This window comes from Pan troglodytes, chromosome 13 (genome assembly GCF_028858775.2).
Source record: "Pan troglodytes isolate AG18354 chromosome 13, NHGRI_mPanTro3-v2.0_pri, whole genome shotgun sequence".
Lineage (NCBI taxonomy): Eukaryota > Metazoa > Chordata > Mammalia > Primates > Hominidae > Pan > Pan troglodytes.
The window spans coordinates 120,169,799-120,195,292 of record NC_072411.2 but is presented as its reverse complement, the minus strand read 5'-3'; the positions used below and the strand labels follow the sequence as shown (position 1 = coordinate 120,195,292).

General features: G+C 53.5%; 1 protein-coding gene across 20 annotated transcripts in view; it reads left to right on the top strand.

Annotated features, from left to right (window-relative positions):
* The window catches only part of TNS1 (tensin 1), a 213,139-nt gene that overhangs the window by 76,731 nt on the left and 110,914 nt on the right, over positions 1-25,494 (top strand). For all 20 annotated transcript variants that reach the window (XM_054680163.2, XM_063791659.1, XM_016950471.4 and 17 more), the window contains one exon: positions 14,553-14,594. In XM_054680163.2, the coding sequence (XP_054536138.2) occupies positions 14,553-14,594 (42 nt within the window). The remainder of the gene's footprint in view (positions 1-14,552; positions 14,595-25,494) is intronic.

Sequence of the window (25,494 nt, the reverse complement as noted above, 5' to 3'; positions counted from 1 at the left end):
TGAAATGCTGGGGAGGTCCTTCCAGCACTGGAATTGGAACGTTCTTTGCCCAGTGACCACTCCTCCAGGCAGCTTGATTTCTTGGAACAGAGCAGAGGGCAACAGCTGTCAGGGTTGGGCTGGCCAGAATCTCCCGTCTCTGTCCCAGTGACTCAGGTGGGGATACACTTGGCAGGATTGGAGCCAATGAAGCAAAGGAGGGGACTGGGGAAGATCTGCTGCCTGCCTTGGCCACCTAAAGGGAACAGAGTGGGAGGAAGTGATGTGCTGGGGATGGGGGTGCAGAGGCAAAGTGAGTAACAGTTGTGAGTAATGGCTCAGTGTCTCCACTGGGTAGGTGGCTCCTAGACTGCACAGAGCTGTCTGGGGCTCCGGAAATTCTCCCCGGAGGCCCAGCCACTGAATCACAGCAGCCTGAGCTCCTCCCTCCCTGTCCTCCTTAGGAGCTGGGGGTCCCGGCCAGCAGGGTGCCACACCTCATCCCCTCTGCCTCTCTGTGCTTCTCTGGATCAGCCCCTCCCATCACCTATGCCTTCACACCCCCTCAGCTCCATCGCTGCTCTGTCTTGTCTTCCAAGCATCCAGGCGACTTGGCTTGCCTCAAGGAGTGTAGAATTTGCAGTCTGGCTGTCCTGGGTTTGAGTCCCAGCTCAACCACTCATCGCTGTGTGACCTTGGCCAACACGTTTCTCCGCTGTAAGGTTCAGTAGCCTCATATGTGAAAAGAGGCTACTGCTTGTTGAATCTCTTGTTGGAAGGATTAAATGGGATAATCTGTATGAAGTACATGTTCTTTGTATGTGTTCAAATAATATGGTTGTCCCGAGCCCTAAACTCTGTTTTGCCCTTCCTCACCACCTCTATCCCTAAAATTCCAGCTACCTGTGCTTCCACCCCATAATGTTCAGGCTGCGTATCCTCCTATCTACTCCACCCTATTGTTTGTGCACCTGCTCTTCCATTTCTGACACCTCCCACCCAGCTTCTGCCCGTGTGCCTTATCCTTTCACCTGCTCTTCCAGAAGGATGGGTGGGGCTCAGATGGGACAGGCAAGTGTGAGGAGAATTTGCTGCTTGCCAAGGCTGCAGTGGGCACTTTGAAAGGAGCTGGGAGGTCTGGGTGTGCTTCAGGGGCCCTGGGCTGCTCTTGTTCCCCCCATCTCTGCTGGCTCATGCTCCCCCTGTTCCAGTCTGTACATATGGGCTCCTTTCCCCTTCTGGCTTCCTGGAATTGGCTGTGCTTGGGGCCATGCAGAGTGCCCCTGCCAGTGGATGTGTTGGCGGTGCTGATGTGTTTCTGTTTGTGTGGCTCTGGTTGGGGTGGGGCCCAAGCACTAGGGGGTGACTTTGTATCTGGGTCTGGCAGTGGTCAGGCGTGTGCGCTGTGTGTGCCTTGGGCTGTTTTGAGCTGTGTGTATGCAGGGCTGCAGTGTCTGGGTCACCGGGTCTTTAGCTGATGCCAGCTTTGTCTTCTATCCATTTAAAATCTCTCAGTGTTTTCCGAGTCAGAGAGCCAGGTCTTCTTCCGCCCCTCCGTTTGCCCTCCTCCTTCCCCTCCAGACCTGGCTTCAGATACGTGCATCTCTGAGGTCTGCCTGGGAGCAAGGAAGCATTACGAAGGGTGGATATGCGTCAAATGGAGCCAAACAATGCTGGTGACAGCCAGGCCTACTCTGGCCTTCAGTGCTGGCTGCGCGTCAAGCCTCTGTTGCCTGATAATTGGAAATGAGAGGGGGCTTCCTGCCACTCGGCCCCAGATGGATTTCAAGGAGCAACAGAGAGCTGGGCTGTCCTGCCCTCGGGACTTTCTGCTTCCGGGGGCTCCTGGTGCAGCCTCGTCCATCAGAGCAGATGGGGTTCCAGAACACCAGTCCCCGATGCGCGCTAATTGTGCAGAATAATTGCACTGCCTCCTGTCGCTGCCATCTAGGGGCCAGGAGTTTTCCACATGAGTGAATTTTCAGATAACTGAAGCTCATGCATGGAAGAATTCAGAGCTCAGGAAAAACGGTGGATTTTTTTGATGGAAAGTTCTCACATTGTACAGTGTCCCATGCTTTCTTTGACTTTGACAATAGATGGGATCTTAAAAATCAGCTCCTTCCTCTCCCTCTATTGTTTCTCAGTTTCTTCTTCTGTAAAATGGGGATACAAATAGGACCTGCTTCACAGGGGTGAGGTGAAGATTACGTGCTTTGAGACGCATAAGAAGCTTAGAACTGAGCCCAGTGCATAGAATTTACTGGTCTGTAAATGAGGATGCTGAGGTGCAGAAAATGCCATTAATCACCTCCAGGTTAACATAGAGGGAAGTAACATCTCCTAAGCATATTCTATATTCCAGACAATTTTACTGATGGCACCTAAGTCAACTTTATTGAATACTTCCAGCCTCTCTGCAAAGATGATCTCACCCCCATTTTACAGAGGGGCAAACTGAGACGCAGGGAAGTTAAATAAGGTATCAATAGCTGGTCTGTAGCAAAACTGGCATTTGAGCCCATGCCTGACTCCCAGTCCAGGTTTTTTTCTATCCCTCCTCTTACCCTGTAGTTAGAAACTCATAGCCTCTTAGTGTGTTCAGGAATCTGGAAATGAGGACCCGCAAACAGGAGTTACGATCTCATGGAGCTGAATCTGCTCCCAGGTACCAGGTTTGGGTTTAGTGCAAAGCTGTCTGGAGTCAGGCGATGAGAAAAAGTGACCTCTGGGGACGTCCAGGGAACATAAGGCCATAGATCAGCTTTGAGGATGTGGGATGTTTTTCCTAAGTAATATGTGGCTGGGTTGCTTTCCACTCTGTTCCTCATTTTGGCCAGCCTTAAATTCTTGAAAGGAGACATAGGTAAACATCAGAAAGGATTTCCTGGTTGTCCACCACATAGGACAGTGATACAGGCAGCATAGGGAACCCGAAGAGTCAAAAATGTAAGGCACTTCTTCAAATCTGAGATGTCTTTTATTAAAAAACATTTTAACGTTTCCGAAAATGGAATGCACCTTAGGATCGATGTGTACAATTCAAGTAGCCTTCCCTCCTCCTCAAAAACTGTTATTCAGTTGATGATGCTACATACAATCAACAGCATCCTTGAAATTAGGAAACAGGGAGGTGAACACCTGTGGTTTGCAAGTAATTCTACAGGTGTTGAAAGTGGAGAGGTCTCTACGCCCTTGTCCTGGCTGGCAAACAGACGATGGCCTAGCTTCAGAAGACAGGGGTTGATGTCTGTGTGGGTCTCTGATGTCTGTGTGGATTTGAGTGTGGCCCCAGCCCCAGAATTCTCTATTTTGGTCCAGGCTTAGCCCCCCGCACCTACCCTCACACGTCCCCGTGGTGGTTGGCATGGTCCTCAGCACTGCCTGAGACCTTTGGCTCTTTGGGTTTTCCCACTGCTCTTAGATTTTTTTCCCATGCACCCTTCCTGCCTTACTGTTCTAGCACAGCTAAGGTCAAAGACTTTTGTCCCTTCAAGTTTCCATCTAGAAACAGAAACCCTTGGTGGAAAGTGAGGGGGTGGGGTGGGCAGCCTCGCTCTGGGTGGAAAAACAGATGGACTTGAATCCCAGTGAAATCCTAGCCCTCTTCATACCTCCATTATAGCATTACTGGGGCTGTTTTACAATTCTCTGTTTACATGCCTGTCTCCCCCACCGGGCCACAAGTTTCCCTCCCAGGCGGGGCCATCCTCATTCATCTGTCTCCAGAGCTGGGAACCTGGCATGGAGGGGCACTCAGTGGGCATTGTTGAGTGAACACGTGGTCTCGCTCCCCACGCCTGTCACCTCCTTTCACACGAGTTCCACTAGAACCATGACCACAGACCACAGCCCTTTCCTTGAGCAGCTCTTCTAGGAACTTCCTAGAAGCTCTGTTCTCTGTGCTGCCGGCCCTGTCCCCCAGCCTCCCTGCTTCAGAATAGGTCAGGGAGAAGGGGTGGGGTTTTCCTGCTTTTTGGGTTGCTGGAGAAGGCGACTCTGAAGCCTGCATTCCATATTGCCTGTTCACACCTCCTCTTCTAGCATGGCGGCTGGCTTCTCCCTAGTCCTCCGGCCACGTGCCTCAGCAGCTCTGACTGCCCCACTTTCCTGCCCCTCCATCTTCTTATGTTCCTCGGATCCCCTCTTTAATCTCTCTCCTCTGCTCCCTGCCCAGCTCAGAGCCTCTTCCAGGCTGGACTCTCGGGCTCCAGCCCTGCACCTCACCCATGGCTTCTCACTGGCTCTGGGGGCATGAGGCCACTCCAGGGTCCTGGACATTGGCCTCAGCCTGGCCCTCCAGGTCATGTGCAGTGTGGCATGGGTTGCCTCTCTGACCGCCTTTCTCTGTTTGGCCCTGTGTGCCCTGGGCACAGCCAACTGGTCTCTTTGTGTTCTCTGACCCCTGGCATCTCTCCTCCCTACCCATCTCAAAGGCCATGTTCTCCATGAAACTTTCTGTGACCCCCGACTGGGAAAGGTGGTGTGGTCCTGGGCAGAGCTGAGGCTTCGGACACAGCCGCGGCAGAACTTGGTTCAATTTCCATTATTTACTGGTTGTGTGACCTTAGGCTGAGAATGCAACCTCTTAGTGCCTCATTTCCTCATCTGTGAAATGGACTGATAGCCCCTAGCTCAGAGTGCGCCGTATTGAATGAAAGCGGACCTGAACATAATTTTCTCTGGCCAGAGCAAGGGCTTTGAGGTGGAGAGGTGAGAAATGGGAGTGGAGAGGGAGGCATAGCCAGGTCCCGAAGGGCCTGACGGCCATATTAGGACATTTGGACTTTCTCCCGTGAGCTGGGAGCTATGCAAGAACTTTAGGCAGAGAAGTGACACTGCTGGATGTGCATTTTAGAAATAGCTCCCTGGCTGCCAAATGGAGAATGGGGTGGAGGGGACAAGGCGGAGGGCAGGGAGACCAGTGTTGTAGGCTGTTGCAATAATCTCTATGATTAATAGGACCTGAGAAGGGGTGTATGTGGCTCAGAGAGGTATTTAGGAGGAGGAGTTGCCTAGGCTTGGTGGAAGGGAGAGGAAAGAATGAAGGAAGACAGACACACGGGCCTCTGGCTTGAACAACTTTGGTGGCCGGGGCGGGTCGGGGGTGGAGGGCTGAGGGAGGGGTGGTGGGTGGAGATGGGGGTGGTGGCAGGGGTTGTCAGTGCCATGCAGGAAGGCCAGGAGGTGGCCGAGTGTGGGCAGGATCATGAAACCAGGATGCTGACGGGTCATGCCCTGGGCCCCTCAGTGCCCTCTGACCCCTGCTGGTGCTTCCCTGTGGCCTTGCCTGTCCCGGCCTTTTGTCCTGGCTATTGCGGGGACCCTCTCACCCTGCCCCGGTAGGCTTGCTGTCTTGTGCTCCCTGGGCCTGGCACTCCGTAGGTACTCAGTGCGGCTCTGCTGAACCCCATGTCTCTGACCCCTCTGCTCATCAGCACATGCTCCTAAGAAGTCCGGCCTAGTGTGCAGCCTCACCTCTCCCAGCTTCCCTGATTGGGGGTGTGGGTGAGTGTGGCCCCTGAGCCGGGACCCTTGAGATCCCTGCTTGGGTTGTCTGGAGGCTAATCTCCAGAGAAGACTCCCTGCCTTCACCTGGGGTAGGCCCATCTGGGTGCCATGGTGTCGTGCCTTCTTCCAGGCTGGCTTGGGAGGGCCTGGCTTCAGTGGCTGGGAGGCGCATGGGTCCCACAGCTTGGCCTGCTGGTCCCCCCGAGTTCCCCTTGTTGTTGTCAGCTTCTGACTGAAGCTGCCCAGAACTCCACATTCCGCAGGCTCCTGAAGGGTCAGGCACACCTGCTCTTCCCTGCCTCGTTCAGGTCTGGTTGTTGAGTGGCCCTTATGTGGACCTGGCAGCTGCTCTGTGTGTGGGTGTGGTTAGAGGTGGGGAGGTTCTTGTCTGAAGAGGAACTCCCCTGTCTGGAGAGCCCATCTCGAGTGCCTTGCAGGACAGGGAGCCTAGCAGTGGGCTGGGGGGTCAGTGAGTGGGGCTGGGGAAGAGGATCCTGAGACAAGAAGAGGAAATGGAAGAGGAAGCAGTGGGCAGCTGGAGCTTTGGGGATAGGTTGATGGGGCCAGTGATTTAAGAGGAGCTCAGCTCAGGAGGATTTGGGGAGGGGTGGGGCCTGGGGCCTTGGTGAGTCAGCCCTCTGGGACTCCCCTGTGTCCTGTCTGCTCCAGGTTCTGGGTCCCAGACTGTGCTGGGTTTGGGGAAAGGGCCAGGCCCACTCCCTGTCCCCACTGTCTTTGGAGGGACACTCAGGGCTTGGGTGTGTGTGCCCTGGCTTGGTGTTGCTGGGAACAGGCCCCTTCTTGCCTCTAGGAACTTGATGCACTTCATTTCCTGGTCCAAACAGAACTCTATATAAGGGAAGGAAACAGACTAGCAGGCCAGGGAGCCTGGAGAGGCTGGAGCAAGCCCCGGTGAAGGCCAGCTGCCTGGCGGGGAGGGCACAGGCCTGGGGAGGAAATGGGCCGGGGCAGTGGCCACCTTCTCTCCAGGATCCCTCCTTCTGAGGGCCTGAGGCTCAGCCTGGGAGGCCAGTGTCTTTGAGCTGTGCTGAGACCCTTGAGACCTCTGGCCCTTTCAGGCAAGCCTCGTAATCTTGTCTCCACACCCTCCCTCCATGGCCTTGGCATTTTTGCAGCTCCTTGTCTGTTGAGCATCCTCAGGTCCTGAAGGAGGCCTGCCTCCCTCCTGGTTGGCAGGCTAACAACTTGCCCTCTCCCCTGGGCCTCCCAGCTTGCCTTACCAGGTTGAATGGGGGCTGTCTGGGGCCTTCCTGAGTTCTAGTGGACTCATGGTGTGAGCCCTGAAGTGCTGGACTGTCCACAGATAGGAGGGTCACCTGCCTATTTCTTCATATGGGCATGGAGACTGGGGCCTTCTGGGATTATTGTCTGGATTTTTCTGGACCGCTCTGGTATCATTTCAGAGAACAGGGCTCAGAAGCTGCCTGCCTCCTGGCCACAGGTTCCTGGGGCAGGGCCCAGAGGGTGAACAGCAGGCAGAGCTGTGGGCATGCCAGGTCTGCTCTAAGAGTGGGTAGTGGCACCCTCCCATGCTCTGGGTGAGGAAGAGAAGTCAAGGGTGGGGATGGGGGTCACTGCAAATGTGTGTTTTGTTAGAGTGGAGAGGAGGGCCCCTGGGCTTCAGGGTGCCTGATGGCCTCTTGTCTCTGGGTTATAGGGTCCTCTTCTCCCCCACTTTCTCCTTCCCCTTATTGTTATTAGTGGTGTGACTATACATCCTTGCTTGCCTTAAACTTCCCACCCTTCAGCTCCCCCAGACCCTACTCCTGGACATCTTTATCTGGAGCATAGTTTCAGCCTGGTCCTTCTCCTACACAAGTGCCTTTACTGGCTCCCCAGTGCCAATGGCTAAAATTTAACTCCTTCACTGGGCATTCAAGGTTGCCTATGGTCAAGCCTAGAAAGACAGTTGTGCCATCCTTCTTCCCTTCATCCCTTCCAATGCCTGCTTCAAGGCTCCTCTTCCTTTCCTTCACCCATCCTGTGTCCCAGCCAAAGGGGGGCTTCTTGTGGTTCTTTCAACACGCCAAGCATTCCCACCTCCATGCCTTTTTAATGTGTAATTCCTACCCCCAAATGTCCTTTCCCCATCTCTACCTTTCAAAACCTTATCCACTCACCAAGTGGGCATCAGGCTCTGAGCCAGGCATGGGGACTTCTCAATGGAAATGGCCCATGTGCTGCCTGCTCTCGGGGCTTTCAGGGGTAGTGGGTGAGACACACAGTGGATAAACAGAAGCAATGCATCCTCCATGCCAGGCTCAGGTGCCCTTGCTCCATGGAGCCTGCCTGGGGCCCCTGAGTTTTCTCTGTGATCCCATAGCCCTGGCACCTCTGCCACAGCATGGGCCCTGTCCCACTGTAGAGGCAGCGTGACAGGTGGGGCAAGGCAGGTGTTTGAATCCAGCAGACCTAGGTGAGCCCTGATACCATCCTTTGGAAGCTGTGCCTTCTCTGGTCTGGCAGAATTGTTGAGAGGACTGCCTGAGACCCTGGAGGATGTGGATGCTAATGCTTGCCTCGTGGGTGGTTGTGAGGAGTGAAGCGATGTATACACAAAAGCTTAGAACAGTGCTTGGCATGCAGAGAGCTTAGCAACGAACACTTGCTGCCACAATGACTACCACTAGTTATTCCACTTGGGGTAAATTGCTTAACTTCTCCGAGCCCATTTACCTGAAAAACTTGTCAAGAAGATCGCAAAAAATAAGGTATGTAAAGCACCCAGCTCAGAGACACACAGTGGGTGCTCTACAAACCCCAGTTTCCTTCCCTCCCATGTAACTTTTGGGGCAGGGATGTGAGGTGGGTGTCAGCAAAGAACTTCTCTGGAAGCAACCCAAGTGTCCATGGATGGATGAATAGAAAAACACGAAGTGGTGTAATCTGTACAATGGAACAGTATTCAGCCTTAAAAAGAAGTTCTCATACATGCTACAACATGAATGACTCTTGAAAATATGATGCTAAGGGTATTAGTCTGCTTGGGCTGCCATAACAAAATACCATATGCCGGGTGACTTAAACAATAGAAATGAATTTTCTTATGGTTCTGGAGGCTGGAATCCAGAGGCTGAGATCAAGGTATGAGCAGTGTTGGTTTCTCCTGAGACCTCTCTTCTTGGCTTGGAGATGCCGCCTTCTCCCTGTGCCTTCACATGGTCTTCCCTGGTATATTTCTGTGCCCTTGTTTCCTCTACTTACAAGGACACCAGTCAGATTGGATTAGGGCCTCATTTTAACTTAGTTACCTCATTAAAGACCCTGTCTCCAAATACAGTCACATTCTGAGGCTACTGAGGGTTAGGACTTTAATATATGAAGGAGGACATAGAATTCAGCCTCTAACACTAAGTAAAATAAGCCAGGTATCAAAGGGCAAATATTATATGATTACTCTTATAGGAGGTACCTAGAATAGGCAAATTCATAAAGAAAGACAGTAGATTAGAGGTAACCAGGGGTTTGGGGGAGGGGAAATGAGGGCTAGTGAGTGTGAGGATGTTTGGGATGATGAAAAGTTTCTAGAAATGGATAATGGTAATGGTTGTACATTACCGTGAATGTACTTAATGCCACCGAATACATTTAGAAATAGTTAAAATAGTAAGTGCTATGTTATGTGCATTTTACCACAGTAAAGAAAAAGGGACTAGCTGGAGATGGTGGGGGGACCCCATTTCCACTCAGTCTTATATGAGATGCTGAATGCCCAGATGCACGTGGGTCTCGTTTAAGCTGGGGGCAAAGCTGTCCTCTCCAGTCCCAGGGGCCAGGTGAGTGTGAGTGTGTGTGGTGAGCCCCTTTGGAGGGCTGGGCAAGCTTAGGAGTTTGGGATTTTACATAACCAAGGCTGAGAGGTTGGCTCTTTCTTGGTGGCCTGGGGACAGGAGTGTCACCCAGTTGAGGCCCTGGTCTTGCCACTTGCAGGTTTGGGAGGTGAGAGGGGCAGTGCTAGGCAGATGCCTGGGTTTTCTCTTGACCTGCAAAGAGCAGTGCCTGGAGTCCACAGACCATAAAAATGCCTGGAGTCCACAGGCCACACGCACAAAAAAAAGATATTTATTTACATTTTTAAAAGGGGTTTGGTTTGAGAAACATGTAAAAACACGACAGAACATTTCATAGGCCATTTTATACAATAAAATAGGCAATAATAGCACTTTTTTTGCAAGCATAAACACTCAGGAGTTTAATGATAGTCACACTGGTATAACAATTATGAGCAGATGAACCGTATTCATAAAGAAGTAAGCAAAAGGGAAATGTACAAACACATATTGCTGTGGTTGGTAATTGTGTACCCCCAGCTTTATAACTGCAGTCACCTGAAATACCATGATGAGACAACCTAGGTCTTGTGATGAGACTGATCAAAAACCTCAGTGGGCCACCACTGCATAACCACTGCACCAGACACCCAAAGGGCCAAGATCTCAAGAAATTTTGTCTTTCACAAATGCAGGTGTAGTGGGATTATGATCTAAACTCCTTCCCAGCTGATTAACCTGGGCAAACTTCATGACCTTGTGGAGCCTGTGTTTCTCCATATGTGAAATGGGAGCAATATTGCTGACTCTGCGGGCTTAGAGGGTCTCAGAGAGATCAGGTGTATGACAAAATTAGCCCCAGTGCCTGGTGCATAGTAGGTGCTTAACAAATGGCAGCGATTGTTGCCACAAGTGGCCACAGGTGCCTCCTTTCTTTAGACCTTGAATCACTTTCATTCTTCAACAGACATTTATTGTGTACCTACTGTGTGCTGGCTCTGTGCTGGACTAGTTTGATGGATAAGATGTGCTTCCTGCCCTCATGACACTTGTTTTCTAGAGGAGGAAACAGATTATAGACAAGGAAGCACACACACCTATAATTACAAATTGTAATAAGGTCTGTGAAGGCAGAGATATGAGTGTGGGAGAGAGAATATCATGTGGGGCTGTGTGTGTGTGTGAGAGAGAGAGAGAGAAACATAAGGGAATTAGGGAGGGTCTCTAATTTAAGCCAAATTAGAGTGGTGACATTTAAGCCAAAGCCAGAAGGACAGGAAGGACACAGCTACGCAGACAGCTGGAGGAAGAGCATTCCAGACAGAGGGAACTGCGTACTCACAGGCTCCAAGGAAGAACAGAACTAGGTGTTGGAGGGATTGAGGGGAACCCAACTCTGTGTGTGGCTTCGGGTCCCGGACAAGGGGGCCGAGCATAGAACGAAGAGGGAGAAGAGGGCAGAGCCTGGGTCACGCAGGGAGTTCCCTGCCTGGGCTGGCTGCTCTCTAGTGCTTTTTCCCTCATGTCCTGGGGGAGTCTGCAAGGGTGTGCCCTGTTGTTGGCATTGTGCTCAGGGATCTTTGAAGTTGAGAAAATACTAGTGGGTGTGGGGGCTGACGAGCCAGGCATCAGCCCTGGTCTGGGAGGCTACCATGCTCACCTTCCAGCTGCACCCCCGGGGCTCCACCTCGCAGCCTCCAGAGCCAGACTGCTCTGCTGCAGTGCTGGGCAAATTGTTAACCTTTCTGTGCCTTAGTTTCTTCATCTGTGAATTGGGGGTAATAGCATCCAATGAGAGCAAAGGGCTTGGTACAGTAACTAAGCTTTGGTTAGTGTGAGCAAAGGGCTGAGTGTAGACATAGTGCACTCACTCCGTGAGCATTGTTCCTGTGGCTGTGGATGGCTCCGTGGATGTGTGTGTTTCTAGCATAGAGGACAAGAGCATGTCTCCAGACCCGGACCCTGACTTTGCATCGTGCCTCCTGTTGGCCAACTCATTAGCCTCTATGTGCCTCAGTCTTCTCATCCACAAAATGGGGATAATAATGACAACGCTCAGCATTGTTACGTGAATTAAATGAGTTAATTAATGCAAACTGCTGAGAACAGTGCCTGGCACAGAGCAAGGGTGATGGGAGTTTATTTGCTGCTGTGACTTTTATTGCTATGTTATTGAGAGTGAAAAGATTGAGCAGGACACCCTGTCAGTTCCCAATGTCTAAATGGTTTGCTTGAGGTCCACTGGGGGAAGGGGGCTTACCTGAGGCTGACTTTCTGGCTCTGAGCCCTGGAATCCTGCACTGACAGCTCTGGGAAGTGAGCCTATGACAGCGCTGGCACCAAGACCCCCTATAGCCACCCCCAGAGTCTGCCCCATGCAGAGGGAGGCTTCCTTACCTGGGCCTCCTGGGGACTCCAGGACTGTGGGGCCACAGGGCATGGGCCACAGAGTGGCAGGGGGCCCTGGCTGTCCCTGGCACATTCCAGGCTACTGAGAGGGTGGCCAGGGGCCAGGGTGCCGGAGGGAAGGCGAGAGCCTTTTAAGGAAACATTTCTCTGCTTAAAAAAAAAGAGAGAGACAAGAAACACTGAAACACACAACAAAGTCAGTGGGCTGGCCGGCCAGTGGGCCTGGAATGCACGGCTGTGGATGGAGGATGGAGGACGCCGTGGGGGGTGGCAGGCCACGAGGGGGCACCCAGGCATCAGGCCCTCGGGCTGGGGCTTGACAGCTCCCCCGCAGGGCCAGGTTCTTAGGGGGTGCCTCTGCCTCGGGAGGCCAGGGAAGGGACCTGCGGTCAGGATACCTGGGCCCCCTCCTGTCCACTGCCTGAGAGTAGGTCTGGGAGGGAGACCTTCCTCTTCGTCTCAGAGAACACCTGTCTCTTCTGCTGCTGGTTCAAAATGTAGCCATAACCCCCTCCCTCCCTTTTCCAATCCCCAGCTTCTAAATGGAGAGCAGAAACACACCTCCTGTGAGGGAGGGGACTGGTGGAACCTGGGGCCCTGGCAGTGGCAGGCATCAGCCCATCCTCTGGCAGCTTGGCCTGGCTCGCGGTCCCTGCCCAGCCCAAGCTCAGAAAAAGAACACAGCAAGGGTGCTGTCCTGGGAATTGTACTCCCTCCCCCAGGACTGAGGGACCCATGGTGACAGAGTGGGTTGGGAGAAGGCACCCTGGGGCCCTGGCCCCTGACCTTGAAACCTCCCAGTCCCCAGAGCAGGGTTTGGTGCTGTGCTTGGCAGGGACAGCAGTGTCCCCCGTAGCTGAGACCTGGTCTCGTGGGCAGGGTAAGCAGAGAGCCCTGCAGGCCACAGCCAGCTCTGGGGACCTCCCCTTCCCTCCCAGTCTGTTACCCTGGCACCCTCTCCCCCAGCCCTGGACTCTGTCTCTCAGAGGCCTCTTCTAAAACAATCACTCATAGCCCCGTGCTGGTGTGGATTAAGGACCCCGGGCTTCTGGGGGCAGTTCTGTTCCCCCTGTGTCTCCTCATTCTTCCGAAATTGGGGCCACGAGTGATAAGCTTCCCTTCACATCTCATCTTGGGACTTAGACTGCCTGGGTTCAAATCTCGGCCACTTATCAGCTGTGTGACCTTAGGCAATTTAACCCATCCATGCCCCGCGCACCGCAACTGTGGGAATAACAATAGTAACCCACCTTACTGGGTTATTGAAAGGATTAAAAATGTTAACAGAGGTAAAGCATTTATAATCATGCCTGTCGTCTAGTACACACTCAATAGTATTGGGTATTATTGTTGTTGGTTCTGTTTGGCCCCCTGTTCTTCTCCCACCAGTCCTAGAATTCTGTGGAGCAAAGAGGAATAAATGCTAGGACTCCATTTGGGCCTCTTTGCTGGAGAATGAGTTGGGCAGGGAGTCTGTAGCCCGACTGTGTCAAAAACCCAGGAATGCCAACTCCCAGCCACCTCTGCCCCTTCCAGAGCTTGGAGCACACTGTCCCACAGGTGCTGACCTTATCTGGGCTGCTGTGTCAAGCCTGGGGAATCCCTGGGCTGCTGGGATGACAGCATGCGGTCAGCTGGAGGGAGGGCTCAGCTAGGGTGCCCAATGCCCAGTCAGTACCAGCTGGGGCTGGGCTGAGAGCTCTTGCTGCCACCACTCCACCGGGCTGGTGGGTGGGGAGGGGTTGCCCACTGTCTGGGGGAGGCAGCTACCCCCTCTTTGGACATCCATGGCTTGTTCCCAGATAACCTCATGCCCGAGGGACAGTCTCCCACTCTGTGCCCACTGTGGGCCCCTTGCCTGGTGTTCAGGTTGGGAATCGGAGCCAAGGTTGAGGACTGAGCTCCAAGAAAAACGTGTCCTGGCTAGAAAAAAGGAGCACATTCAGTCTCTGATAAATGCCCCTGCTAATTGTCAGGGTAATGGCTCGCCTGCCAGGCCTGGCCAGGGGAATGTTATCTCAGAGAAGGGAGTGATGGAGCCTTCCCTCCCTCCCCTCTACTCTCCTCCTCCCTCTCGCTCCCTCCCCTCCACTCTCCTCTTCCCTCTCCCTCCCTCCCCTCTACTCTCCCCCTCTCCCTTCTTCCCTCTGTCTGGAGGTTCAAGTTGCCATCTCCTTCTCTGGATCAGAGAGGAAGATGAGGATCATGAAACTGGTGAAGATCATAGCTCACTCCCAGAGAGTGCTTCTGCCTCTCCAAGCCTTCCACATGTGTTAGCCACACTCATGGCTTTCTTTGGAAGGGCTGGTGGGTCCCTTTACCAACCCATTTCATGCATGCTCCGGGAAAGTGCCAGAGCTGGTAGGAGCCTTCTGCAGCTCTGACCTTTGGGTGAGATCCCTTAGCAATGGGGAGAACCAAGGAGGTGACTCTCCCTTTTCTGATGATGGTCCTAATCACAGTTTTTAAAAATGTAAAATGAATTTTACCATATTGTAGAAAATTCAGGACATAGAGCAAAAAAAAAAAAAAAAATCCTTCTTCTTATTACCTGAAGCTTCTGTTATTGAAATGCTGGTGCAGTGATCTCCAGTCTCCCAGCATGTGCATATTTGTCACAGAATTTTAATTGTGACGCTCATTTCATTTTTGCCTTCTGCGGCCCCCGCTCCCTTTCCCAGGCGTTATTGCTGGAGTAGTTTTTCTGTGTTGCTCCATAGTCTGCTGAAGAACTCTCAACCCAGAAGGTGTCAGCCCATGTGAGGGAATGAAGCAGGGGGAGGTGTGGGGTGACCTCAGGAGGTGCTGGCTGTCTCTAGAGACAAGATATGCTCACCTGCCCGTTCTCTGTTCCTTCCACAGGTGGCTGCCCCCTGCGTTCCTCCATCCAACCATGAGCTGGTGGTGAGTGACAGCCCTTCCTTGCCCTGCAAGCCCTGCCTCCCCTCCCTCCGCAGCTCCCAGCTGCAGCTTTCTTTAGACCCAAATATGTTGGTAACTGGGGTGTCGGACAATTAGGTGGAGGAGGAGGGTCGACCTCCCTGGGCCGAAGCGGGCCTGGGAGGAAATGAGTCATGAGGTCCCTTCTGATGAGATGCAGTGCCTGCTATTTCCAACCTTGAGACTTGCGTCCTTAGAAAAACCCATAAAAGGGCATCTTGTGTGTCTCCAGGCCTGGCCAGGTGCCTGTTGTCCCGGGACTCAGAGGACCAGGGGCTGCCACGGCATCTCCTTCTGCCTGCCTGGTCCTGGGTCAGGCACCCTGGGGCTGGAGGCGGGGGATGACCCTCAGAGTCCATTCACCTGGGCAGTTTTTCCCTACAGGCGACCTCTGTTCTGCCCCTAAGCCCCTTGGCTTGACTTTGCTTTTCTGCTCCCTTTCCATTTCCCCCACTCCTCTTCCCGTCACCCCCGAATCAGGCTTGCACCATAGCCTGGACTGGGGTGGGATCCCTGTGAGTTGTGGGCTGTAGAGAGGGCCCTGCTCCACCCTGATGCCAGCTGGGCTGATTTGGCACACTGGGCACTCTTCCTTCCTGCCTCTCGCCACCTTCTCACCCTTCAGAGGTCTTCCTCCCTACCATGGCCCTAGAGGCAGACAAAGCTCTGGGGGCTGCTGGGGAAGGAAGGGGGCTGCCTGCATGCACCTGTGTGCCTGTGTACAGGTGTGTGGGTGTGTCCCGGAAGGACACCTTGCGGGCACAATCGGATCAGGCTGTGGAGTTGCCTGTGGCAGTACTAATGTCGGCAGGAGCCTGGGGCGGGGCGCGGCTGTCCTGGGGCCCAGGCAGTTGTAGGTACCTCACACACCTCTGTTGTGACTTGCTCAGCCCAGACACTGGGTGCTCAGTCAGGCCAGAGTCTCATTCCTTTCATCAATATCCACTTGCTGTATGACAAGGGGCTGGTCCCATCCTGTTTCTTTCTGGACCTCAATTTTCCTTGCTGTGGAGATGCTCCAAGGGGCCCCTCCATGTTGATGGGTGTTGCCTCTCCCTCCCTCCCTATTCAGGGTGGTGATGGAGTGAAATGAAGTGCACAGAAGTGCTTGGGACTCTGAGTGTCACTGCTCTGCACGCTCGGGCTCAGGCCCTGCTGGGGTTGTTTACCTTCTTTGCAGTGGTCCCTCCTTCCCTGGTCTCACTAGGGCCAGGCTCTCCCGGGCCTCAGTGCTGCCCAGCCCTGCTGCTGCAGATGTGGAGTGTTATTCACACGGAGCCCAGTGGAGGGTCATCTGGCAACAGCGGGGGCTGGGGGGTGGAGTGCAGTCGGGCTTGGAACTGCCAGCAAGAAATCGCGCTTGGATTGCAGAGGGACACCATGGGAGTCCGAGGAGGGCGGGCGGGGAGGGGTGAGTGTACATTTCTCCTTATTCCAGTTGAACTCCCACCTTGTGGCTAAGAACAGAATGTCCTTGGCTGCTTTATGAGGCTGGGGGTTCAGGGTTTAGGGACCACCAGGCAGAAGCTAGATGTCTGGCTGCCAGGAGTCTCATGAGCTTTGTTTACATGAAGAGCGGTCAGAGGTTAGGACAAAAGGGAATAGGTTGGCATTCCAGCTGGGGGTACTGCAGTTAGAATCCAGAAGAGACTCGTGCCTGAGCAAGGCTGCGTGTCTCTGTGATGTGCCCCACCTGTGCAGGGGGCTCTGCCCTTCGAGGAGGCTGGATCAGCCACCTGGTGGTGAAATGGCTGTGTCACCAGACGGTGCTCCCAGAGGTTCCCCTGCCTGAGTCACAACCCGCCTCCCCAGCAGTAAAGAGCGAGGGAGTTAGACCACCTCCTTCTGCATCCCAGCTCCCCTGCTCCCTGGTGTACGACCCTGACATTGCTAACCTCCCTGGACCTCCGTTTCTCTTCTTCATAATGGAAGTTAGTGACGGTACCTATGCTGTAAGCCTGCCAAAAGACCAAAGTGAGCACATTAATCCATTTAATTCATGTTTTCCAAGTCCTTCAATGCTGGCCCACCTCACTGGAGCAAAAGTTCAGGTTCTTCCATTGGCCCAAGCAGCCCTACGTGACAGGTTTCCTTTTGCCTCAGCTCCTTCTCGTTCACCTGTGTCTTGTCATTTTCCTCTCTCACCTCATCTCCTTCTCAGCACCTCACTCATTCTGTTTCAGCCGCCCGGCCTTCCTGCTGGTTCTTGAACATATATGATGCCTCCAGGCCTTTGCACTTACTATTCCCCCTGCCTGGAATGCTCTTCCCACAGATACCCACAAGGCTTTTCCCCCAGTCTCAAGTCTTTTTTTTTTTTTTTTTTTTTGAGAACAGTCTCGCTGTGTTGCCCAGGCTGGAGTGCAGTGGTGTGATCTTGGCTCACTGCAACCTCCACCTCCTGGGTTCAAGCATTTCTCCCACCTCAGCCTCCTGAGTAGCTGGGGCTACAGGCGCACAGCACCACACCTTGCTAATTTTTGCATTTTTAGTAGAGATGGGGTTTCATTAGGTTGGCTAGGTTGGCTTGAACTCCTGACCTCAAATGATCCTCCCGCCTCGGCCTCTCAAAGTGCTGGGATTACAGGCATGAGCTACTGCGCGCCCGGCCGAACCTCAAATTTTTATTCAAGTGTCAGCATTTCCCTTTCCCCAGCACCCAGTCTCCCTTCCATGCTTCCACTGCCCCTCAGCATGCATCGCCCCGATACACTATGCATTTTACTTATTTATCTTGTTTAAGGGGTTTTGCCCATGCCAGCATGTAAACTCCATTAGGACAAGGAATTTTTATCTATTTTGTTCGGTGCTGTGTCCCCGCTGCCTTGCACACGGTAGGTGCTCTATATATGTTTCTTGAATGGCTGGAAGGAAGGCATTCAGCCCGATGTCTGGCAGATTAGGTACTCAATAAACAGGACTGCTATGACTCCATGTTCCCTAGCTGGTGAATGGGTGGGGCTGTTGAGTCCTAAAGGTGGGGGGCCATGGGGGAGGGTGGCAGCTGCCTTCAGCTGGAAGCTCTGCTACTGTCCCTGGGGAGTGGGAAAGTGGCCCAGGGGAAACCGGGAGAAAGTTTGGCTTCCCCAGGAGCACTCAGCACCTGTTTCCTCACGGGCGGGCGAGGCAAGTGCTTTGAACAGGTTCACAAGAGGGAGGAAAGGGCGGGTTTGTATTTTTCCTTCCTTTTCCATTTGTTGCCTGCCCTTCAGCCTCGGTAGGCTGCTCTCCGGCCTCCCTGCCCATTCTCTGTCCCTCATGGTGTGTCTGTCCTTCTGTGTGTTGTGTTTTCTTCATGTCTCAGTTGAGTTCCAGCTCTCTGTCTGGACTTCTCACTGATCTTGCTTAAATTCCAACCCCTGGGATTAGGACCTCTCATCCCAGACATAGAATTTCTGCCCAGCTTCAGGCCCTGCCAGCCAAATACATTTCCCAACCTGTGCCCGGGCCAGCCAGGGTAAAGTGGCTTAATCTTCAACCATGTTTTCATCTTACTCAACAGATGTTGCCCAAGGCCTTGGGTAGAAGGGACCTAGGGTCACCACCCTCCTGTGGGGCACTGGTGGGGCAGGATGGAGAGGCAAGAGGGCTTGTTTGCCACGGACACTCCTGATCCTTGCAAAGAGCTGAAGCAGCTTTTCTCAACTTCTGAAAAATAAGTCAAAAGAATTTTTCAAGGGTGATCGCCAAATGGGTTGGCCACCAAGGTCGGCGGATGTCAGGTCTTCTGTGTGCGGGAGAGCTGCACTGGGGGTGGAATGATGTGCACATTGCTTCTACTTGCCCAGGCAGGCCCAGCACAGGGGCTTGGAACGTCCCTGTAGAATGACTTGGAGGTCTGCAGGTCAGGGTGGGGGGTCTGGAGGGGAGGAGGTGAATGGGGGAATAGGAATTGCCCAGTAGGAAATCATGCTTGGATTGCAGGGGGACACCATGGGAGCCCGAGGAGGCTGGTTTCACTCATAATAGTAATAGCAACAGTGAGCGATTAACCCTTTACTGGAACTTCATATCTGCCGAGCTTCGTTCTAAACACTTTACAAAAATAAACTGATTTAATCCTGATTACAGTGCAATGAGGGAGGTGCTGTGATGATCCCAATGTCACAGATGAAGAACTGAAGCTGAAGGCCACAGAGCTATTAAAAGGGGGAGCTGGGATTCTGACACGGTGGTCTGGCACCAGAGTTCACCCTCCTAAGCATGAATAATAACTGACGTCACTGTCACTTGCATAGCACTTGCTGTTTTCAAAGCCTTTTCCATGACGTGGGGCCGTTGGGACCTCACAGTGACTTGTGTGGAAGCCTGGCAGGCCCAAGCCCACCCTGAGAAGACAGGAACAAACTGTACATGGAGCAAACTGGGTGCCTTGTTCATGGTCACACAGCTCGCAGTGGCAGGGCTGGGTCAGGAGTGGATTCTTGGTCTGTGTTTCTCCCCAGGCTGCCCTCGGTGCTTGCTCCTGATTTAAGTACCCGATGTTGCCGGGTGATGGGTTTCTCCTGAGCCCCTCTTTCTAAACAGCTAGCTTCTCTGTTTGCCAGTAGGCTTGGGATTTGAGGGAGGGTCTGTCCATCCATGTAACCATCCAGCCATCTTACCAATACATATCTCTTGAGCACCTACCCCCTGGGCTTAGGACCCCTCAGTGCCAGGCACTGTTCTGTGTGCTGGGGCTTCAGGGTTCCTTTCTGCCACAGTTGTCAGTGCTTCTTGAAGACAGATGGGCATGGAGTAGACCTGGAGCCACAGGGTGGAGAGGACTTTAGACGCTATCTAGTCCCATCCTGTTCTTTCGCAGATAAAGAAACAGGCCCTGATCTTCTTAAGTGACTTTCTGAAGGTCTCCCAGTGTCAGATCTGAGGCACTGTGCTGCCTCATGGAAGCAGAGAAGGGTGTGATGTTAACTGGAAGCAGAGAAAGGGAGTGGAGCACTCAGCTTCAGTGTGCGGGCTCGCTCCATCAAGGGTGATGTACAGTCACTTCAGTCAGCCTGAACTCCGACCCGATGCATTTCATCCCAAGGCACTGGGCAGGCCATGGGTGGCCATCCTTGGGAAATCCTGAAAAAATGGCTGATTGTCAAAGGGGAGGGGCAAACTCTGAGCATTGCATTCCCAAGAGGATGCTGAGCATGGGGAGGGAGGTTGAAAACCCCAACTTGTGCAACCCCTAGGGCTGCTTAGCCTAGAGAGAGAAGACGTGGGATGGGCACAGAATGGGAGTGAGAATATGTTGAAAGACAAATGGATTCATTTTCCATTGTTCTGCAAAGTAGAACTTGGTAGGTAGAGGTCCTCAGAAAGAGGAGGAAACTCAGCTCCTCATTTGCCAAAAGGGGTTCAAAGTGCTCCTTAAAGAACAGCATTTAGGCTGGATGCGGTGGCTCACGCCTATAATCCCAGCACTTTGGGATGCTGAGGTGGGTGGATCACAAGGTCAAGAGATCGAGACCATCCTGGCTAACATGGTGAAACCCCGTCTCTACTAAAAATACAAAAATTGGCTGGGCGTGGTGTCTTGTGCCTGTAGTCCTAGCTACTTGGGAGGCTGAGGCAGAGGTTGCAGTGAGCTGAGATCGCACCACTGCACTCCAGTCTGGCAACAGAGCGAGACTCCGTGTCAAAACAAAAACAAAACAGAAACAAAAACAAAACAAAGAAACCCAAAACCTTCTTACTGATACCTATCAGGTATAAGGCACCATGCTGATGGAAGCACCAGCTCCACAGGGAGCTGCCTGGGTAGAAGTCCTCAGGCTCACTGAGGTCCTGTCATTTGGCTGCGTTACAAAGTGACAAGATCCACAGAGGTCCAGGCATCCCTGAATGTGCTGAATACCTCCCCTGTAATCCCCACGTTGAAAGGCCCAAGTAGGGTGAAGGGTTCTGACCTCAGGGAACCCTCTGTTCAGTGGGAGAGAGAGAACCACACTATGGAAATAGTGCCTGACTCTGGGGTTTTGACCAGAGGTGGTAGCCTTGGTGTTCAGGGGAGGAAGTGATTTGCTTGTGCTGTGGTGGTTGGGGAAACCTGCCTTCTGTTCTAGCCTAGTTTAAGTCTGGAACAAATAGAAGAGAGGAGGGAAGGAGGGAGGGCGTTTTGGAAGGTAGCAGGGCTGAAACAGAAAGGGCGTAGGACCTTGGTACCAATTGCTGAGTCTGAAAGAGGGCCAGGCAATCTAGTGTAAATGTTTTGGGCAAGTCTCTCTTGCTGGCAGGAAGAGAGAACCAGGCAATCTTGTATCACCAGGGCCCAAACAACCCTTGGTGGCCCTGCCTGGGGCTTGTGGTGGGAGCAGTGTGGGTGCGGGAATGGGGGCAGGGACGAGCGTGACAGGCCTGGTGGGCCTGAGCAGCTGTGAACAGAGGCTGCATGCTGGAGAAGAGAGAGCAAGCAGTGGAGTGGCTGGAGGGAGAAGGGGCCAGATATTGGAGGAGTCCACAAACCACACTGGGGAACTTGAACTTGATGTGCTAAGCACTAAGGGCTACCCTGGGTCCCTGAGTGGGGAAGTGACCCAAAGCAGGGTGTTAGAGCTGGGAGTCTGCTGCCAGTTTCAGGGTGGCTTGGCAGGGAGGGACTGCCAGGGGAGGGCTGAGCTGGTATAGATGCTCAGTGTGGCTTCAAGGCTGTAGGCAAGGGTGGCTGGAGGGGTGTGGAGGAAGGGCACAGCCTTCCAGTGCCCTGGCCAGGTCGGGGAGGAGAGCCATATCCACTGAAGGACATGGCAAGAGGGAACACAAAATATTCCAACCTGTGCAAGCCGGCTGCATTGGGGGTGTCCACAGTTGCACAGCCTCAGTCAGGATTTGGGTGTTGGGCCCCTTGGGGTGAATTAGGAGAAGGGGCTGAGGACAGGTGTGGTCTGGCTAGATCCTTCCCCTGTGGAGAAATCAGACATAACTCTCCCCTTAATCACATGGAGCCTATTCTTTTCCTCTGGTGGCCTGGGCCTGCTGGGAGGGGATGTGGCCCCTGGAGCAACTGAGCAGATATACTTCAGGGTCCCAGGCTCCACTGCCAGCATCCTCTGCCAGCCCCATCTGCTCAGTGCTCTTTCTCTAGCCCTCACCCATCGGCTCCCACTTCCTCAAGACTGAGCGAGGGGAGAGCACAGGGCTCTGAGAGGTGCAGACCTCAGAGGTCTTAGACTCGGAGGCGCAGATCTGATCTCACATTGAGCGGCCACCCTCCCTGGAAACTCCATCTCCTCATTTGCAGAAAGGTGTTCAAAGTGCTCCTTCTAGAGCCCTTGCTTATGACAGTGAAGGGAGGTGATGCCTTGGGAGGCACGGGGCACGGAGAAAGCGCTCTCTCCCTTTGCTGCCTTCTGCCGCTGCCTTGTTTTCGTGATTAGGCTGTTGATAGAGGGCTCTCATAGGTCTGTATGTGGGGACGATTAAATGGGGCCACACCTCTAACGTGCCATCTCACAGCCTGCCATGCTCCAAGTGCCCCATAAACGCTGTTTCCCTGCCCTTCCCTTCTGTTTTTAGCCCCCTCCTTGCATTTGCTTATGATTCTATTTTTGAAACAAGTGAGCCTAGAATAACTTTCTCTGGGTTCTGGGTCTGAGGCCATTCCAGCCCTCGCTAGCCCTCCCTGCCAGCTCCCAGTTCCTTCCCCTCTTGATAGGCAGTGCGATGGTGACCTCGCAGTTCATTGCCATGGCAGTAGATCTGGTCATGGGGTGGTCTTTTTGGCCCCCAAGCCCCCCAGATTCCAGGCCTCCCAGGGGGCAAGAGACGGGAGAGTTGGAGGGTGGAAAGGGGCAGGGTGTAAGGAATTTCCGGACGGAATGTTCCTCCGGAGGCTGAGCCCGCATTCTGCGCACCCTCCTCCCCAATCCCCTTCCCCTCAGCCCTGGGCTCAGGCTTGGGAACCTCCCCCACCCTGTTGTTTCCTTCCTCTAAAACAGCAGCACAGATACATTTTTCCCAGCCCACCCTCCTTGCAGGCCACTGACCTGTCCTCCTGCGTGAGCCTCCAGGCCGTCCTGGCAGCCACCCCCCAACCTTCCAGCAGAAAGGCCCTTCCTGGCCCCACCTCGGGCCCGTGCAGTGGGGGAGGGTAAAGGCATGTGTGGAGAGGGCATATGTGTCTTTTTTTGGAAAAAAATTGAGGAAAGGATGTGGAGCTTCCCTTATCCACCCTGTGGTTCCCGACCCCTCGAATTCAGGAAGTTCTCTCTGTTGTCTGATCTCAGTCTTTCCTACTGCAGCCCAGTTCCTGTTCTTTCTGTGGAAGTATGGTTAAGAAGTGTCTTCCTACTGAGGACCTGGACAGAAGTCCTGCTATAACTGGCCTTCAGTTCTCAGAAAGCTTGTTCCCCACAGGAAGGCAGTTATCAGAGGAACTGCCTGGAGATCATTGCCAGGGAGAGGGGAGATAGCATGATGGGGAGGTGAGGAGCAAGGTTCAAACAGCAGCTCTCCTACCGACTGGCTGTGGAACCTTGGGTGAGTCACTACATCTCCCAGGCCCTCAGTTTCCTAAACTGTACCCTGCGGTAATGCTCGCCTCCCAGGGTGGTTGTGAGGACTGGTGATCAGGAAAGCAAAGAGCCCAGTACTGTGTTCCGGGCATTGCCAGCCCTAAATGAATAGTTGTAATTCTTGCAATAAGTTTATGAAAAGGCATCTCAGAGCCAGGGCCAGGATGAGGGCCAGAGAGTGAGGCCTCTAGGGTGCAAGATCTGAGGAGTCATCACTCTCAGGATTATGCAAGTGCACTCGCAGGACCTCAGAGTGAGAGCGATGCCTTCTTAAATGTTGTGCCCCAACATTCACCCTAGTCCCCACCTTGCTTTGCTCTAACTGCTGGTTTTGGGACGCTAGAGCAGAGCAGCCCACTAAGAGCAGGGCTTGGTTTTCAGGTAGTGATAGGTTCAAACCCTGCCACCTGCTTCTAAGCTGGATTCTGAGTTGTCCCTCCTGGGAGGTAAGGGGGGACTCTGGAAGACCCCTGGTGGAACAGTGAGTCAGCTGCTCTCACTTTGGAAAGCCTGGGGACCTTAAGCTCCAGGCTTTGTCCTGGGACTGGGCAGTGGGTGGAGACAGACATAGGGGTCTGTTTGTGTTTGGGCTCCACCCACTTCATCCCTTTGCAGCTGACTTGAGGAGGAAGGAAAAGAAGAGCCTGCAGGGAGGCACCAGCTCACCCTGCCAGCAGGATGGCTGGGGGCCAAGGGTGAGGGCAGTGAGATGAGCCTGGCAGTGGGCTTTACAAACCTGGGAACCAGCTCCAGCCATGCCACAAACCTCACCATGAAAGGCTGGGCAGATCAGACCTCCCTGGACCTCAATTTTCCCATGTGTGAAACAGGGGGATGGAGGAGATGATGTCTTAAGTCCCTCTCAGAGCTGATGTCCCCAGGAGTGGCATGCAAGGATGGTGTGTGTGTGTGTGTGTGTGTGTGTATGTGTATGTGGTAGCTGTAGAAACATCCTGGCCAGGAATGGAGTGAAGATGAAGGTCAGGGGCTTTGGTTCCAGAGGGTCCTGGGAGTGCCAGCTGGACTCATTAGGCAGTGTCAATGGTAGGGCTTCCCACTGGCCCCGGCCTCCCTGCAGGGCCTGGGGCAGTGGCAGCCTCAGGGGATCCTGCCCTCCTGTTACCAGTCCCATGCCTTTTTCCTTCCCAGTAGCCCCAAGGCTGGAAGTGTTGGGAAACAGAGAGATAGGACTTGAATCCTGGGAGAGTTGGGTTGGAGGGCAGAGGAGGGTCGGGCAGCATGCATGCTGGCTGTGTTTGCAAACACTGCAGGACAACTAGGATGTTTAGATGGTGCAGGGGGTGGGGGCTTGGAAATTTTTAGCTCCTCAGAAAGCATCTCAACCAGTAAGCTGAAGGCATCTGAACTCTGGCAAGCGTCGCCCTGTGGCCGGCCTCCAGCTGGCATGGGGAAGGGGTGGGGGCAAAGGGGATGGTGCTCAGATGATCACTGGCAGGAGGAGAAAGTTTCTCTTGCACTGCTGAGGCCTGTGGTTTCTAATATTGACTTCAGCTCCCTTGTGTGCACCATGCCAGACCCAGGAGGGTTGGGGCAAGAGGGTCACAGTGAGGCAGGGTGGGCTGGAGAGGGCCTGGGCCTCAGGGGTATGAGGTGCTGCCCCGAGGCTAGAGACGATAAACAATAGTGATAGCTGACAAGTATTGAGAGCTTTCTAGTGTCTTGCACTCTTCTAAGTGCTTTATGTGCTTTATTGCATTTGATCCCCCCAAAATAACCCTGTGCGGGCCTGTTGAGGAGCAGGAAGGACAAGGTGACCTGCTTAAGGTTGCATAGTTAGGTAGCAGCCGAGAGAATTAGCATGTGGACCCGGGCAGTCTGCTGCCAAGGCCTTTTAGGGAGCAGTCAGTCCAAATCCTGCCACCTGCTCCCAAGCTGATTCCGAGTTGGAGTTGTCGTGCCTGGAGGCAAGGGAGCTGTTAGCTGAGGCTGGTTGTTCTCGGAGAAGCATCTGGGACCTGTGTTGCCTGGAAACCTGGTAGAAATGCACGTCCTTAAGTCCCACCGTAGGTCTAACTGTGTGTGTGTGTGTGTGTGTGTGTGTGTGTGTGTGTGTGTGCACCCAGGCACCTGTGTGTCAACAGCCCTCTAGGTGGTGCTATGCATGTTCAAGTTTGAGACCCCTGGGCTCATGCTCTGCTGAGGGTCGAGGCCTATTAGGAGGCTTTAACCAGAGGGGAAGAGAGGCTTTTCTGGGCCCTGAACGGGCCTGGGGCAGGTGTAGCATCTCTAGCTTGTCCACCCTACTCCATGTCTGTCCATTCTAGGAGGCTGGGTAGCGGACAGGTCAGGAGTGAGGGCTTTGGAGTTGGGGGATTTGGGTTTGCATCTCAGTTCCGCTGTGG